General features: G+C 46.2%; 1 protein-coding gene across 9 annotated transcripts in view; it reads right to left on the bottom strand.

Annotated features, from left to right (window-relative positions):
* Nucleotides 1-17,584, bottom strand: part of SORBS1 (sorbin and SH3 domain containing 1) — a 158,583-nt gene that overhangs the window by 63,549 nt on the left and 77,450 nt on the right. For all 9 annotated transcript variants that reach the window (XM_012654492.1, XM_012654494.1, XM_012654498.1 and 6 more), the window contains 4 exons: nt 12,538-12,710; nt 10,784-10,847; nt 688-735; nt 433-562 (listed from right to left, as the gene is read on the bottom strand). In XM_012654492.1, coding sequence (XP_012509946.1) covers nt 433-562; nt 688-735; nt 10,784-10,847; nt 12,538-12,710 — 415 coding nt within the window. The remainder of the gene's footprint in view (nt 1-432; nt 563-687; nt 736-10,783; nt 10,848-12,537; nt 12,711-17,584) is intronic.

Below are 17,584 nucleotides of genomic sequence, written 5' to 3'. Positions count from 1 at the left end.
CATGTTGAATGAATAAATGGACATTAAAAAGTGGGTTCATTTTAAAATTACAGTCTTTGCTGTATGTGAACACAGTATGCACATAGAATATGAAAATTTGACAAATCTTGCAGTTAAGATTTCTCTTGTGAAATTATAAAAAGTGGTAATTATAGTGAACATTAATTAAGCCCATACTATGAGCCAGGTACTACTAGGAATGTTGTATGTATTATCTCATTTTATCCTTGCAATATCTCTATCAAGGAGTTGTGCTATTTTTATCCCCATTTTACAGATGAGGACACTGAGACTCAGAAAGAGTAAGTCACAGCTAATAGGTGACAGAGCAGGGATTCAAACTCCACATTCCTAAGAAAGGAGGCTCCCAGGTCTCCATGAGCATTGACCAGGCCATGGCAGGTAACAAAAAGGTGGGGAGGTGGCACTTACCTTTCTGGGCTGGACTTCAGTGAGGAAGAGCGGGCTGGGAGGGGTAGTGTGGCCGACCTCTTAACTACCTTCTCACCGTCAAAGCAGCTCATCTCACTTTTTGAACGAGGCACAGAAAGGGGAGATTTTGCTGCAGAAATGTAGTTCATATAAACAACTTCAAACTGATGAAAATGGACAACAAGATGGTATCTTCCCTCATCCACCACCTTCCCTTCCTCCTCCCCCGCAACCAGGAAATTCAAAGTCACTTACTGTCTTCAGAAAAGGAGTATCGAGGAGAGTACAGATCTGAATCATCATCTATTGAACAAAACAAAACGTAGTCAGGAGAAATCCCGCTCAGGTAAGAGAGCCCGGCTGCACGTTCCCCACTTCCACAGTCGGGCACCGGCATCCAACCCCACCCAGGAACCCAGCGGAGAGAGGAGGCGTCAAGCGCTGGAAGCCACACCACAGCAGACGGCGTTTGAGAGGAGCAAGGTTCGCAGAGTCCACCCCACCGCACCTGCAGTCCGAGCAGGGCATTCACAGCACCTGGAGGATGACTGCTGCCTGACACCAAGGAACGCATGGGGACAAATAGCCCAAGGCCCCCTCGAAAGAATCCCTACAACCAAAGCTGGAACACAGGGTCCACGTCTGGCTGAGATGGACCCCCGCTGCCCCCGCTCGGTCCCTGGTCCAGCCTGCCGAGTCCCATGGGGTCTCAAGAGGCCCCTTCCCAGGGCGTCTAGGATGCTACTGGCTGGGAAGGAGAAGCCCAGAGGCTGTGTTTTCCAGGTCCCACCTCGGCTTTGACCTATTTTATATATTAAGCTTCCATACACAGCATCATTAACAAAGAGGTTCTGCAGTAAGAAAATAGTTTGAGAAAACGCTCATCAAAATTTGTTTTGATTCCACGTCAATCTGTTCCCTGAGTAGATTTCTTTCCTTGGAACACAGCACACCACAGCTGATGTGGTTGTATGGTTTGCTCTGCAAAGGTGCTACTTGGGTAAGTGTCTAAATTGTGGCTCTGGAACAAATCAAACTCACACTCCCGTGAGTTTCTATGGTGGATGAAGTCTCTCCACGGGCTTGACACACATCCCTACATAAGCGGAACCCTGGGGCTCTAACACTTGCAGAACCAGGGACAGGATCTGAACCCCTCATGGAAGTGGCTGTATTTTCTGAACTAAAAATCAGACCGTAGGCATACTTCCGGGAACAGTTTTTAAATAGGGACTGTCCTAAAAATGCAGGACAGTCACTACATCCACAATGACCCCTCCAAAGCATTACTCCAAAAAGATTCTGAAACAGCCTTTCCCATTTTCTAATTCTGAACTCAAAATTCACATGTTTGGAATGAAGGCCCAATTCCTTCCCTTAAAATCCATAACAACTTTAGCAAAGCACATGAACTAACCTTAAAGACAAGGCAAAGAATCCAATATAATATGTTAATGACTGTTACTCGAGTCCTTATTTCTATGCAAACCATTTTAAGTTTCAGAGCAGAAAAGGCCAGAATAGTTTATAAAATGTAAACAAAGCTAACATTGCTATATTTTGAACAAAGCACTATTCAGACAGCCTCGCTGTCACCCCTTCTTGTCCCCCCTCCTTTTCCCGTTTTTGTCTAAGTCTCCCTCGGCCCACATAAGGGACAGGCATCCGGTACCGAGATTTCAGAGCAGAAAAGCCCAGAATATTTTATAAAATGCAAACAATTAGTCAATATCAAGGTTGAACAGGGCTTAAGGCTCTTCTACCAACACAGCCAAGCTTTTCACCATTTTAGATTGAGTGTCTAAGCTTAAGTTAACTTCTGAAAATAGGGCAGGGAAAGGAGATAAAATGCGATCCAGAAATAGATTTTTTGAAAGCCTGTTCAGAAGAATTGTGTGCTGCTAGTTTTGGTTTTATTTGTTTTTTTTTTTTTTTTTTAAACAGAACTTCTGATTATTGTACTGATAAAATGTCATGGTGTCACAGAAAACTAAAAATCAGCTTTCATTGCAGGGATTTGATTAGAAAAAACGGTGCCTGCCCCAGATGAAAAGTTAGGTTAGGCAGAAATCGATGTATGTGCTGCTTAAAATGCAGCCTAGCATTTCAGCTCAAAACCCTGTACCTCTCTGAATCATGGAGAAATCACAGCCTATCAGTAGATGATGAGGTAAAGGTTAATTTATAACTACTACCTGGTTCATGAAGTAAGATGCAAAGTTTTCACAGGGGGTGGCGACCAAGGGGAGATTCAAATATTCGAAGATTTTTTTTTAAAAAGCCTGAGCTCTTTAAAAAAATCTTTCTCCCTAGAGCTTTCTAATGTTGAATTCTAGAAGGTTTATTAGAAGAAAATGAGAAATAGCTCTTACGAGATGGGGAAAAAATAGCACTGCTTGGGAAGTTCAACAATTTAGGTGCTTTGAAAAGGAGAGGGAGAAGTAGGGAAGTTGGGGGTGTGCGCAACAGAGAAGTCTGAATGACTGAATGCTCCTAAGTTCTGTGGACTTTTAAGAGGACAAACTAAAGTTGTGTGGATTCACCTGAACAATTTTAGCAATTAGGACAAGTTCTGGGGATGTATAATTTGTTCTTTTAATGCCTGTCTTGCAAATCTAATGGAAGTAAATTTTACTTCAGCTTATGAATAAAAATAGAAATAGTAGCTCCCATTACTAAGTACTTAATAATAGCTGGTGATTTACTAATATCATCTCACTTAAACCTCACAGAAACTCCAGGAGGAAGTAAATATCTCATTTTACAGACAAGGAAACTAAAGCCCAAGCAGGTTAAGAAAATTTGCCCTTGGCTGCACAGTGAGAAAGAGACAAAGCAGGAACAGACTCAAGATCTCTTTGACTTCACTTCCCTGTGTCACCTCAGCCCTGTGACAGGCACAGCTGCTGCATAGCTTTCACTCCAGTTTCATCTGCCCAGTCCTGAGAAAGCTGAAAGACTGTGGCTATTCCATTATCATTGTCATTTTAGAAGAGGCAGAGAAAGTCTTAAAACTCAAGTTATGTTCCATGCATGCTGTTGGCCAGGCCAATTTCTAGCTCCCAAAGCCTTTGCTCTGTTTTTCCACATCACCCCATCTTGGGTGATGCTTAAGCAAGTTTTCTGACTTACCCTACATTTCTAGTTTTCCTCCTGCTAGTCCCCGGGGACAAGGGGTAGCTCCTCCTGGTAGGCTAAGTCCACACTGGGGAAGATGGGTATGCACTTGGAAAAACCAAGGAATGGGAAAACTGGGTGTGAGGAGCACCCTTCTGCATTTCTATACACTAGAGCTAGCCAAACGGAATGTGTGTGCGCATGCGCATGGAACCATAGTTAAGACACATCGAAGGAAAGAAACGTTCCAGTTGCCAATCATCTGAAACCCTGCCCTATTTCTCCAAGGGCTCTTTAAAATAATGCTGTAGCGGGCTCAGCCGTGCAAAGATCTTGTGATTCCTGTTCGTGGTGGAACCACACACTAATTGTGTCCCTCAGAGCATCAAGCAGCAGACATCAAACCTTGGCAGCAACGCTAAGAACTTCCTATGCCAGTGATTTCCAGGAAGCACTAACATTAAGCAGGATTTACACAGGCTAACAACTCACTTAGGGCCCTGAAGGCCCCTGCTGGGCTCTGATGTTTACACGCGAATGATTCTCCACTGGGCTTTGGCAATCTGTCCTGAGTAACTCATTTTGGGGTCAGCTACTCTCCTAAAACTGCCAGGAGCCACATAATTGCCTTTTCAACCACAGTTACCTTAACTGAGCTTCCAAGTGACTTTTTTTCCCTGTTTTTTTTTTTTTTTTTTTAAGAATTTATAAAAATCATAAAGACAACTGGTGAAAGTGCTGGTTGACAATTGTTCTTCTATAAAAAAACTATGTGACTAAAATGGAATCATGGGCAAAAAGCAGCACTTGCATAACCACTTATTTATATCAATTAAATTCCACTTTTACGCATTCCATAGGCCTTTAAACTTAAAATGATTTTTCTAATATTAATGGCTCATTTTCAATACAATCTTTTTTCAATTGCTTAACATAATTCCTTCTCTGGCTTTACCCCACACACTTAGGAAGAGAAAGGATAAAATAGAAAGGATACACACCTCCTACAAACAAAAATAGTCAAAGAAAGAGAGATGCACGCAGAGTTGGGCATAGAGCCTGGGTGGGACGGGAGAGGAAGAAGCGGCCAGAGAGCCAGGAATGCCAGGACGTCCAGGTGGCTTGGGGGAAGGGTCACCAGGCTGTCTACATGCTGGTTAAAGGCAATCAAGTTTTGAGAGATCGAAAAAAGAGCAGGATAGGGTATGGAGTAGCTATAGAAGACATATCCAGAAAGAAAAAAAAAAAAAGAATTTTCAGGAAGAAAATGAAGTGGAGCAAGAAAAAAGTTAAAGGAGAAAGCCTGCGAGGACCAGAAGGCTGGAAAAAGACTCACCGTCCTCCTCTCCTACCGGATTCCTGGGTCTCAAAGGTGTAAAGAGAATAACTGCTACCGTTTCTTAACTATCCCGCAGGCCGAAGACTTTTGTCCTTGCTAGGCGGAGCCCTCCTGGGCAGCTCCCGTTAGGAGAGCAAAGGTGACCGCTGCGAGCAGCACAGCCCCTCCTCTGGGCAGTGCTAGCTGGAGTTTGGGGCAGGAGGCACAGATCCTGGCCAGGCATCTTCACAACAGAACAGTTTGCTTAAACTTAAGCAAAATAAGGCTATTCTTAGAAATCCTGCAAGGCCAGTAGAGGATCATTTTAACTCAACTACAGATGTGCCTCAGAAAATCAGCCTCCTTAAATCCTCGCTTTAGTGCAATCTCAGCTAGGAATGAGGACAAAGCACTTCGAGGCCACAACCTGGGGATGCCTAGAGGGCGTGTCCTGGGTCACATCAATAAGAGGTGGCAGTGGCCACCACTGGCTGAAATAGTCCTTCATCCCGACATGGCCCACTGGGTCCTCACAGACCACAGACCAGGAAGTAACATACCAGTTACTTGGTTTTGCTGCAGATTCTAAGGTATTATTTCAAAATATCTTCCCTTTTCTTGACATCAAACATGCCAAGTGAGCAAACATCATTTGAGCACATTCAGCGCAGAAATTCTAGCTCTTTCGAATCTGTACTCCCCACTCTAATTCTATATCCAAATTCCCAAAATTGCGTCTGGGCAAGTATCTTCGCCCCTTTTAGGGGGCTGGGGAAGGGTGGTGTTCCTCCATCCTGGCTGTGTGTCACAATCACTTGGGGAGCTTTGCTAACTACATATCCCCAGACACCATCCTGGGAGACACTGGCTCAGTCGACCTAGGCAGGACTGACTCAGGGGACACTAGATGCCTGGAACAAGCTGTCAGAGAGCCCCTGGGCAAGGAGGGGACAACAAAGAACACACCATATAAGGAGAGGGGAAGGGATCAGCAGAGAAGTATAGCAGAGTAAGTAAAAGCCTCTGTTTGAGGCATCCCATAGACCTGGGTTTGAATCCTGGCTCTGCCACTTACTGTGTGATCTTGCACATATTACTTAACGTCTCTAAGCCACACACTCTTCACTGACAAAACGAAGATTCACCTCGTGGGGTGGCTGGGAAGATGAAAGTGAGATAACAACAGTGGTGCACTCAGCGTGGAGCCTTGTATATGGCAAGGAGCTCGATAAATGGCAGTTGCATAGTCATCGTGGCGATGACTGTGTTATCATAAACAGGACTGTGACTGTGAGCTGCTAAGGTGCTGACCACGTACCTTAAAGCAGGAGGGTGGGGAGGGCGAGAGGCTGCATTTCTAAAGCTGTTTCCACACAGCTTGTCCCTCTCCTGAGTCATGAAACAAAGTATTACATGTGACATCTCTCCCACCCCACACAGAGTAGTCTCAAAGATTATGAAATGATTATAAGTTATTGTTCTTGGAATTTACAAAGCTTTTTTTTTTTTTAAAGTACATTTCAAACTTTATTGATTAAGACACGATAATTCTATTTATATTCTAAAAGCCTGGCCAGAAGTTTGCTTTTTCAGTGCAGCTGGAAAACAAAAAAAAAAAGAAGGTTGCTAAGCCAGCACAAATAAACTTTCACATAGTCCCTTACTATTTAGGAGATTCAGCTTTGAGATATTTAGAAATGTCTTTTTTATACTGTATAAACCACTAGAATTTAGACAACAGCCCTTAGGCTAGGCTTTGATAGGTTTATTACAAATAATTCTAGTTCCAAATTCTGAATTAAAACAAAACAAAAAGACAGCAGCAATAACAACCTTCTCCCCAGGAGACAGACTCTGGAATGACGGCTCGGATTTCTCAGGAAGTTATCTGTTTCTTAATGTACATTGACATCTATGGGCAGAGCCTCCATCAGGTGCTGATCAGTCTTGAACACCTTTCTTTGAAAGGCATAAATCTTTTCTACATTAAGAAGGATGTGCGTAGAGCCCAGGGCCACCTAGTGGGAACACAGGGCCGGAGCAGCACCACGGACAGGGACTGAGGAGGACCTGCTGGAGCCCAGAGACAACATCAAAACCGCACATCATGGATCCAGAAATCCAAAGAATCTCCTGAAACTTTGAAAAACAAAGCAAAAAATAAAAACAAAACCCAACGAGTCTTTAAAATGATCTGGCTCAAACATTTTCCTCATTTAAAGCCTTTATCTAATTGAATACATCGGTGATCCTTGCCTGGATACGAGAGATGGAAGCTATCCTATTTTTAAAAGATCCCCGGGGAAGGAGACGTCTTAGAAATTTATATTAAAGTCTAATCATCTTGGTTATTATAAATTTATATCCAACTAAATTTTTCCTTTTTATTCTTTAAGACTATTTTTTCCATTTTGGCCTTTGAAAATAAAAAATAGTAAGGTCTGCTTCTAAATTATATGTGACAAGTTGTCATGTCAACCCTTTACTATTTATGCCTCTAGGCAAAATAGACCCAATTCCCTCTTGTACTGGATTTCATGTGTACCAAAGAGCAGACACTGTTGTCAGCTGGAGTTGCTGGGTGTGGTGGCTTATGACATGGGAGCTCTGGGAGTGAGGCCATGAAACCCTATCTTCAGACCGACAGCCAGGCTGACCCACAGAAGCTGCGGGCACTGCCTGCAACAGGCTGAGGGCAATCTTCCAGCCCAGCGGGAGCCACTGTGCCTCTCTACAGGACTTCTCCAAGCGGGCCTCCCTCTGCCTGTGTCTGTGGGACACTGTCCCTACACCAAATAGACTCTTGTTTGCAGTGAGGGGGTCGCTGATCAGAATTAAATCATCAAATGGAGTTTGAGCACTCAACATCTCATCCTAGAAGAGCATTTAATGGAATTTCTTCCTCTATACCCTGTCCACTCAACTTTTTCTGGCTCACTCATCCAAAGATCAGATAATCCCTGCTATCAGGGTAATTCTCAAGATGTTGCCCTCAACTCACCTTTTAGAAACTTCTTTGACACCTAGACTTTTTGCCCTAGAAAAGAATATCTCTTAGATACAAACGTGGCTGTCCTCCCCAGCAGGTGACAATTCCTGTCCGGTTCTTTCACAAAATGTTTTCCAGCTTGGCCAAAACCCTTATTTTCAAGAGATACCATCTCCCACCATGATTGAATCTTATACCTGGATACGTCTTTGGAAATTCCCTACCTAAAAGAGACACCCTGAGGGCCCATGACAAGAGGGGCCTGGTTATGAGTTAGTTGCAGGAATAAGAACCTGATAATTTTTCTCTTGTTGACAGCTGGTAGGAGGTAGACCTGCCCATCTGCCTTAATGACTCAGCTTCCCTGAGTCACTGCCCAACCACAAGCATCAGGTGACCACCCAGATAAAAATCCCTGGGTGACTGGGTATGGGCAGCTTTTCCCAGAGCCCCACATGTTCAAAGCATTATAACTAAGCTGGCTACTCCATTCATCATGTAAACCCTAAGGGAATAGGATTAAAATACCATCTGGATAGACTTTGGTTATACAGTCAGCCAAGAGCAAGACACCACCACAAAACACAAGGTTAGGGGGAAGCAAATGATTGGGAGACAGCCCTTAGCCACCAGGAAAAACCCCAAGGTGAAAAAGAAAGTAACAGCACCAGTACAAAGAGAGGCACACGGTTTCCTTTAATTACCTTCAGACTTAGGACTAGGAGTAGATGCAGGAAACTGGTAGGTAGGAGTGTAAGGATTGTCCTCTGTAGCAGAGAAAAGCAGTGGATTTTGAAACTATCCACCATGAAGTGGAGGAACTGACAAATCCCCAACTGATTCTTTCAAATGATCGATTACATATTTTAGTGTTATTAAAGCACATGGGCATCACACTTGAAAACGGATTAATGAATTAGAAAGGGCTTAGTTATTTTAATATAGCACATCATGCAAATGAGTGAAATAAAATTTTCACCAACCAAAAACGACTATGAAAACAAAATCTAAAAGCCAAATCTTAGGCCTATAATGGAACTATAAGAATTAATTTAAGGCTAGGACAACAGATAGACTGTCTAAGTTTGTGGTACCTTCAGAAGTTGGCTGGATTTCAGGAAGTTCAGGGAATTTGTACGTAGGGAAATAAGGGTTTTCTTCAGGAGTGTCTAGGCAGAGGAGGTTTGAGAGAGAATAGAGGAAGATACAAATGGAGAGAATGAACGAGTAGGATTCCACATACAATTTAAGCTCCTTGAATTCTGGTGGTATGAGAGAAATTCAAACTGCTTTTAAAAATCCAGTCCTTTTGCCTGAATTACTGAGACACATCAAACAAGATGATATCATTACTCTTCGTGGACAAAGAATTACACATAAACAGGCACCAATGGGCAAAAAGCATTTAGGACAAAGCTTGAAGTTTTCACTTTACATAAGCAAGACATATTAAGTATGATAAGAAATAGTATGTAATAAAAAGACTACCCTAAAATAATTTTTGTTTAAAACAAGGTCTGTGTTGTAGACATTAGAATCAAGGCAAACAAGTGGATTCTTAATTTTTTAAATGCCTCTGCCTAACATTAAGGCAGATGGTTTTGTTTAGAACATGTAATTTAGGTTAATAACATGAGAAAATCTGTGGGGGAGAATTACATATTTTGCATGTATGCATGCACCTGTGTCTCTGCATGTAAGCTTCCAAAGCTAGGTCTGAAGGTGAGAGAGTCACAGATTGTTTAAGGAAATGGAGAGCAGATTTGGGAAGTGACCAGCGAGTGGAAGAGACCCCATCTGATCACAGAGATCCGAGCATTTAGTGTTGCCGCTGTGACTGAGCTCACCCAACCAAGCATAGCAGATTTACTCTTGACTCAAAAATGCTAAACACTCAAACAGTTTGAAGAGGGGCATGCTCAAGTTCACTTTGAACCCAGCAGGAGTTAATTAACAGTGATGTTAGTAGCATCCACAGCTAACCAGAGAGATTGGGCTCAGGTGGAACGCTGACCAGACCACTTTTTCTTTGCCTTCATGTGTCATCCATGCCAGGCGGCCAGACTGGATTTGGGCACAGGGAAGGACAGGATGCTCTGCCTGCAGGAGGGGTGGTACCCCTCCCACAGTGCAGGCACATCGCTGCCTGTCAGTGGGCTGGAGGCACAGGGGGCGATGGGAGCTGGTGGGGTCATGACCTGCCCGAGCACTGGCCTCGTGTTCTCCCACCATGCTGGGTCACCTGCTGACAGCCCCGTGGGCCTGTGATTTGAAAGCATTTCTCTTTCAGCTTGCGCGGGCTCTGGTGTGGCAGCTCTTGACTGACTCTCAGGGCTACTTGCCGAGCGCTGGCCCCCAGCCGGGGAAGATTGTTTTTCATACTAACACAGCCTGAGAGGCACACTGTGCATTGTACCTTCACAAGGCCAAGTGTGTTCTCCTTCAGGCCTGGCACATCCCTTGGAGGAAGGGAAGCAGACACACACAGAGAGGTACAGGATTGGCCCAAGGTCACATCAGTGCTTGGGGGGACTGAATCTAGGTCAGAATGGCTTTCCTGATTCCTAGTTCAGTGCTTTCTCAACTCACTCTGCCCACAAGGCAGTCATGAGCTGACACAGGGCGATGTACCTAAAGCCGGAAGCTGGTGGGAGCTGGAGCTGCTCACATCCCAGGCAGACAGATGCCAGCGCACAGGCAGGTGCTGGGCTCAGCCTGCCGCATTCCACAGCCTCCGGGAGGGAGGACCTGAGCGCCCCCTCCCTCCTGTGCTCTGAAGGCTCATAGCGGTGCTCAGGCAGACCAGTACTTAATGGGGTACCTGTGGGACCCAGTCGTCCAGCACCCTAGAAAAGTGAGTTCAGGCCTGCGCCACAACACTCACTACATGGGTACACAACACAGCTTCTACAAACGAAAATTAGTACCTCTGTTTAGTTTGTGGATCTGTTTAAACATAGTCTTGTACCAGTCTTTTGATCTCTCGGTGTTCTGGAGAAAAACAAAGGCAAAGAGTAAAATAAAATGGAAATCTTGGCATGCTTCAGACCTTCTGAAATGATTATAAAATAAAAATAAAACGGCGTAAGTGAGAACATCTGAATTCAAAACTCAATCACATTCGTATCATTTCTAAAAAGGCAAAACTTTTGAGAAACAAGAGACAAACTAAGAGATTCAGACCTGAATGCAGAGCGATATTTGGCTGAAAGGATGCAGATTTTAAAAACAGTGGACAAGGATCCACTTGAAATGTATCCGTTCTTAATGTTTTAAAATTTCATTTTTAGGGAGAATCTCCCTCCATATGTAGACTACGCCAAACTGAAGTCTCCTAAAAACATAAGGGACAAAGAATTCTTGCTTATTATGCTGTGTCCTCACTCATGCTAGGTTATTCTGTAGAAATGTGTCTAAGTCACCTTGCACAGGGCCAGATTTAGAATGCATACATTAAAACATAACTCAGTATAGCATCCAATGCCAGAGTTTTCATCCTAACCACAAAGTTGGGATGGCTGGGTTTTGTTTTTTTTTTTTAAGATAAAAATAAAACAAGGAAGGTGACAGGTGGTTAGTGCAGATATTCTAATTCCCACTTTACAGATGAGGAAATGAGATACAAAAAGACAAAGCAAATCACGCAAGGTCACAGAGCTGGCGAGGAGAGTGGAAGGGCCATATGACACGATGGTTAAGGGTGCAGGTTTGGGAGCTGGACAGACAGCTGTCACACACAAGTTGTACAATCTTGGGCAAATAATGCGATCCCTCTAAGTCCATTTCCTCATCTATAAAATGAAAATGACATTAATATCCACCACTCAGGTGGTGATGTTTAAATGAGATAATGTCCTCAGCAAATGGTAGCTGTGACTACTCTTAATAATTCTCTTTCTATATTACTACGTAGGAGAAGAGAAGAGCTCTTTCGAGGCTTAGCCCATTGACCTTTCTACTAACCTCCACCAACAAGGGCACATTTGCTAAATGGAAATCACAGAGGAACATATTGCAGCCAGTGGTCTGGGGGACACATGGAGAGAAGTGGAATTCACCTGAAGCCAGTTCCAAAAGCCGGGCTTCCCTGGAATTCCTTAGGGGCCTGCAGGGGAACAGCGGGGACAGGGCTGCCACGAGACCTGCTCTGTCCGGGAGGCTTGGCTGGCTGGATTCCTTCCGAGGTTTCCTTAGAGTTTCCTACTCACTCTGGATGAAGGGGCCTCTCTCATCCAAGGGGATCTTCTTCCCAAACCCCTAAACAGGGACCCAGGGCCTCATACTCTCCCCAGGGTTCTCTGACCCCAGACCAAGAATTTCTGAACATGCTCCACAGAACCACAACGAAGGAAGACTGCCCATAACATTGTCTCTTGAGCACTCAGAAGTTCTGCAGCAGAGAAGTATCTCTTAGTTCCACCCAGCTTCTCCTCATATTCATTTGACCATGAAACCCTTTTTCCGAAGACGTATCATACCCGACACCTGCTTTGGGAAAAGCTGCTGTGCCCCACGTCTGGGGCACGGCTCCTGGGGCTCTGGCACTCAGGGGCCTGCAGAGCTGATGGCGTGAGGCCCTCCCTACAAGGTCTCTGTAGCCCACTGATGGGGTTCACGTGTACACTTGTCACGGCTTGTTTGCAATGGAGACTGAAAAGGGCTTCTAGGTCAGTATTCGTACCCGAAGGGGGATGCCCACTTCATCCATGGAAACATCGCTCAGGTCCTGAGCGCTCTTAACCACCCTCCTGCTATCATCCTTTGCTTTCTTTTCAGCAGCGCTGCCAGGTGAGGTGGGTTTTTCCTGGGTTGGTGCCAAGTCCTGCTCGCCCACTCTTCTTTCTGAGGCAGGATCTGGAAATGAGAAGCAATCGTTAGCTGAAGTTCTTCTGGTAGCTGCAAAGCAAAAAAAACGCCTAAGCAAAAAAACTCCCCCAGTCCAGCTGTGGGAAAGTGTGTTTGCTAATTCTCCATAGGAACTAGTTCCGCTTAAAGCAGGGTCAGCAAACTACGGCCCACCAACTGTTTTTGTAAGTCGAGTTTTACTGGAACACAGCCACACTGATTCATTTACATATTATTTATGGTGGCTTTTACACTACCAGGTCTGAGCTGAGTAGCTGTGACAGAAACCGTATGGCCTGCAAAGCCTAAAATATTTATCATTTAGCCCTTTAAAAAAAGTTTGCCTATGGCGTGAAAGTGCCATGCAGAGGTGTGCGCAAGGTGCTCTGGACATCTGAGTAGTTCTGACTGTTCTAGACATTGAGGGAGCAGGCAGAATCACAAGGAGGCAGCCAAACGTTAATTGAAAATTCTTGTTTTCTCTTGGGGAAGTCACTTAATTTTTCTGTGACTCAGTTTTCTCATCCAAAAGTAGGGATAACACTTCTGCCAGCAAGCTCACAGCAATGTCGAGAGAGAACTTATCAAGACAGTTTATGCCGAAGTGTTCAGAAAGCCGTATATCACTAAGTACATATTATAAATTATTTAATTTGGTTCAAGACTGGAAGTTATAGAGAGCTAATAAGCATACCAGATGTAATTTAGTGATTATAAAATTGCATAACAGAATCTGTTATTCCAAGCCGCATCATTTATTTACTGGAGAGGCATTTGCTAAGCACAGGGCACTGTGCTCTGCCCTGTGGACAGGAGGGTGAACATTTGAGCATCCTGCCTTTAGGGAACTTACAGTGGGCAGAAAGAGCAAGGGAGCCAGCAATGAGAATGCAGGATGATGAGCGCCGACTTCTCAGAGAAGCCAACCAGACGAGCAGGAGGGAAGGGTGCTCCTGAGGAGGGACGGCCCAAGCAAACACGTGGGGGGCTCTGAACAGCTCTGAGCTCATTATGTGCCAGGCACTGTGCGAAACTCTTCATATACCTTGCTTCATTTCATCCTCCCAATAACTCTATGAGGAAGAAATTATTATTGCCTGCCCCGCTTTTTTTTTTAGATAAAGGACCGAAGCACAGAGACATTAAAGTACCCTGTGAGAGGTCACACAGCCAGCATGTGGCCAGGTGGGGACTTAGTCTAGTGTCCACCTGACCCCAGCAGTCCTCTCTGATACATCCTGTCTCGCGTCCCTCAAAGACGGCACCAAGGCTTCAGGTCTGGGAGCCTGGCCTAATCCAAACAGAGAAGTTAAGAAAGGGAACTGAGTGGGGAAGGGCGGGAGAAAGGACTGTTTCCAGTTACACCACAGTAACTCTGAGAGGAGTGAGACACGCAGCAGAAATGCCCTAGAGACGCCTGGAAGAGATATGGAGGGGGCCCAGGTGCAATGCCCGGACAGAGGTGCAATTTCAGAGGCATCAGCACAAAAGTGATGGCTGGTGTCAAGGAGATGGCAGAGCTCAGTGGCAGAGAAAAGTGAGGGCAGAGCCAAGCACTGACATCAGGCACTGAGGGAAGCCACAGTTGCAAGCTGCAAGGCAGAAGAATCCCAGAACACATGCGAGAGTCATCCAAGGGACACGAGCGGAACCAGGAAAGTACAGCAAGGTGCCACCGAACCAGGGAGGCAGAATCCCAAGTGGGTGGTTAAACGTGTCAAAAAAAAAAAATTCAGAAATTAAAGCAGAGGAGGTGGCAGGATTAGGCAACAGAAAAGTCACAGGAACATTCTGAGGGAGCAATTTCAGGAGGGCAGTGGGGGTGGGGGCCAGATTGCAGGGACCAGGATGAACGTGTGAGCAGGAAGCGGGGCAGGAAGTGGGGAGTTCAGCATGGAAGAAGGAAGGTGTCAGAGAGGGCAAAAGATTAGGGGGCAAAAAGGTTTAAGCCAGGGGAGCTAAAGTCCCATCGGCGAAGCCCCCGAGGTGAGAATGGAGGTGTCGAGATGTGCCCTGTCAGTCAACAAGTGCTCAATAAATATCTGCTGAGTGACTGAGGGCAGCTTGTCATCTCTGAGAAAGGATAGGTGCAGAGCGCTGGCTAGGGGACTACGCTTGGGCAAAAAGGAGGGACCCAAGGGCACCTGCAAAGTTGTGACATCATCAGAGGCTTCTGTGTGGGGAGGGAGCTGGGGAAGTTGGGGAGACAATGGGGTCAGCACACTCAGGCTTTACGACTCATTCTACTCAATGGCGTGACTGCCCAAATGTCAATCTAACTTCTAAATGGTTTCTTAGCCTGTGCGTGGTTCAGAAAACCTGACACCTCTCATCACCACCGTAGACTTTAAAGGATGTTAAGACCAGACTGGCTTTATGGGATGAGTTCTCATGCTCCCAGGAAATTCCAACACAGGGCTGAGGATCTGGCAGAGGGTCTACCCCTTAGTACGGCTGCCGTGGTTCTCCTCGCGCTGGAGAGACCCTCACGTGTGATCAAGGAGAGGCGAGGCTGATTTCAAGCTAGTTTCATACGGCCTTGGAGGTGCTCACTCTCCTCCTGATATACGATGATGAAGATCACAGACATGCCATGCTCAAGGTTTCCAGACCCAGAGTAAATAAAAACAAATGATTAAAAACAACCAACCTCGGACAGGGCCTGTTTGTAGGAGGTGGGACAGCTGCCCTTTTCATCACACCAGACCCTGGTGCCTGGGGATTACAGCAATGATCACACGTTCCTGGGACAGGGAGTGGCCTCTCGACCCCCCACGACAGTCCCTCCTTCTCAGTCCTTTCTTGTTATCCTGTCTCTCCAAGGGGGCCACGAGCCGCGTGAGGCCAAACACCACGCAGGCTTCAATCCCTGATGACTCATCGAGCATTAAGCTCCACAGAAACTTAACAAACTCTGCTGAAGGGAGGGTGGCTGGTGGTCTTGGAGTCCTATCACCGCAGGTGGCAGCAAGCCTTGCCTGCTCCACAGCACGGAGACTGCAGAGTGCCAACCCAGCCAGCCCCCGCGGAGGGCGGCAGCATCATGCCTATCTTGGAGATGAGGAACTGGCCTGAGCCCGCCCCGCACGGTGGAGCTGCCCTCACATTTACAAGGCCTTTTCCAAAATGCAAAGCATCCTCCTCCTTCCTGTCACATATGACACCTCCTCCAGCCAGGGGCAGGGACTGTCACCCCCATTTCCCACATGACAAAACTGTGGCTCAGAGAGGTGAAGTCACTCACCAGGGGACAAACAGCTCTAAGAAGGAAAAGCTGGGACAAACTCTGGGTCTCCTAACCTTTTTCATCCATTTCACCTTTCCTTTCATCTCCCACAGGCAGGAAGGGGCCGGCGGGAGCTACTTTTCTTTTCGGAGCCACCATGTTCTCAGCAACCTGGGCTGGGGCCAGGGAATGAAGGGGGCTGGAGCACGGCAGCTCGAGGAGGGACAGCCAAGGGCACCTTGAGCTCAATCACAGCCTGTCTTGGCCCCAAGGACAAGGCCTGATAAAGCCGAGTGTAGGAACCCTGTGCCCTCCTGGGCTCACCACGAATCACAAGGACAACAGTGGGATGAAGTCACACAGAAATCACATAGCAGCTGCTCAGAAATGGTCACTTTTCTTATCCACCCAATCAGGGGTTCTTAACCCTGGAGTCCGTAAGTATCTGCAACTCCACGTAAATCACGTGCACATGCTTACACAGGTGTGGCTTTTTCTGAAAAATGAGTCTACAGCCTTCGCTAGATTCTCCCAAAGAGTCCATGACCAAACAAAGGCTACAAACTGTCACACTACACTGTTAGCTGCTCAGGGCAGCACAGGTCCCTGATGCAGCCCCAGAGCCTGGCTCGGTGCTGGACACAAAGGAAGCACTCAACGAAATGACCAGAGAGCCCGCAAGGCTCCTCCTGGTAACAGTCAGTCACACCTATTAAGCACTTAGAGGGGCTGAAGCTCAGTGCTAAGCTGTTTAACAGCAGAATCCCATGTGATCTTCACATAACCAGGGAGGCGCTACTGCTTTCCCCACTTGACAGATGAGAAAACTCAAATCCAGAGACATTAGATAACCTGCCTAAGGCGACACCCACTGTTAGCGAGTGGTATAGCCAGGATTCAAAGCAGAATGGCTACAGGAAGCTGTAGGGAAAGAGCTAAGCATTCCCTTTCCTGGGCTCCCACTCCACCCAACACTGCCCCACCCTGCATGTTACCAAGGAGGACCGTGATGCCTGGTTGTACGTGCGTCTCTCTGTGGTCACCACCGAGGGCACCGCCGGCATCCAGGGGAGCTGCTCAGAATTGCACCTTTTCGCCCACACCCACTAAATCCAAATCTCTGGGGTGTGGCCGAGGAATCTGAGTTTTGACAAGCTCTCCAGGAATTTCTGATGCTGGCTCAAATTCAAAAAGCAGTTTTCTCCCACTCTCTTCCAGGCGCTGCTGGTCTGAAGGCTCTTACCTGGTCCCATCACCCCAGGGTCATCTACGGGCAGCTGGGCTTGCCACCCAAAGAGGAAAGAACTTGCCCACGTTTCCCAACACCTGACTCATCACAGCCTAGAAAGGAGACAGAAGCAGCAGAAGAGACCTCTTCAGAGAGGCTTGCCATGAACACTGCATCTGACACAGGACTCCTTGTTCTCTACCCAGAACACTCGGTTCTTACCCATCGAGGCACTTATCACAGCTTCATGGAACACGTTTACTAGTTTGGGTCACTCGTCTGGTCTGTCCACCAGCCTGCAAGCTCCAGGGAGGCAGGAACTACGCCTGTTTCATCACCTTAGTAGTCCAGCCACCAGCATAGTCCCCAACACATCAGAGAAGCTCAGAAGATTTTTCTGATCAAACACTGAGTGGTGACCAGAAGATG

The sequence above is a fragment of the Propithecus coquereli genome, unplaced genomic scaffold (assembly GCF_000956105.1).
Source record: "Propithecus coquereli isolate 6110/MARCELLA unplaced genomic scaffold, Pcoq_1.0 Scaffold440, whole genome shotgun sequence".
NCBI lineage: Eukaryota > Metazoa > Chordata > Mammalia > Primates > Indriidae > Propithecus > Propithecus coquereli.
This window is presented reverse-complemented; position numbering and strand designations above follow the sequence as displayed.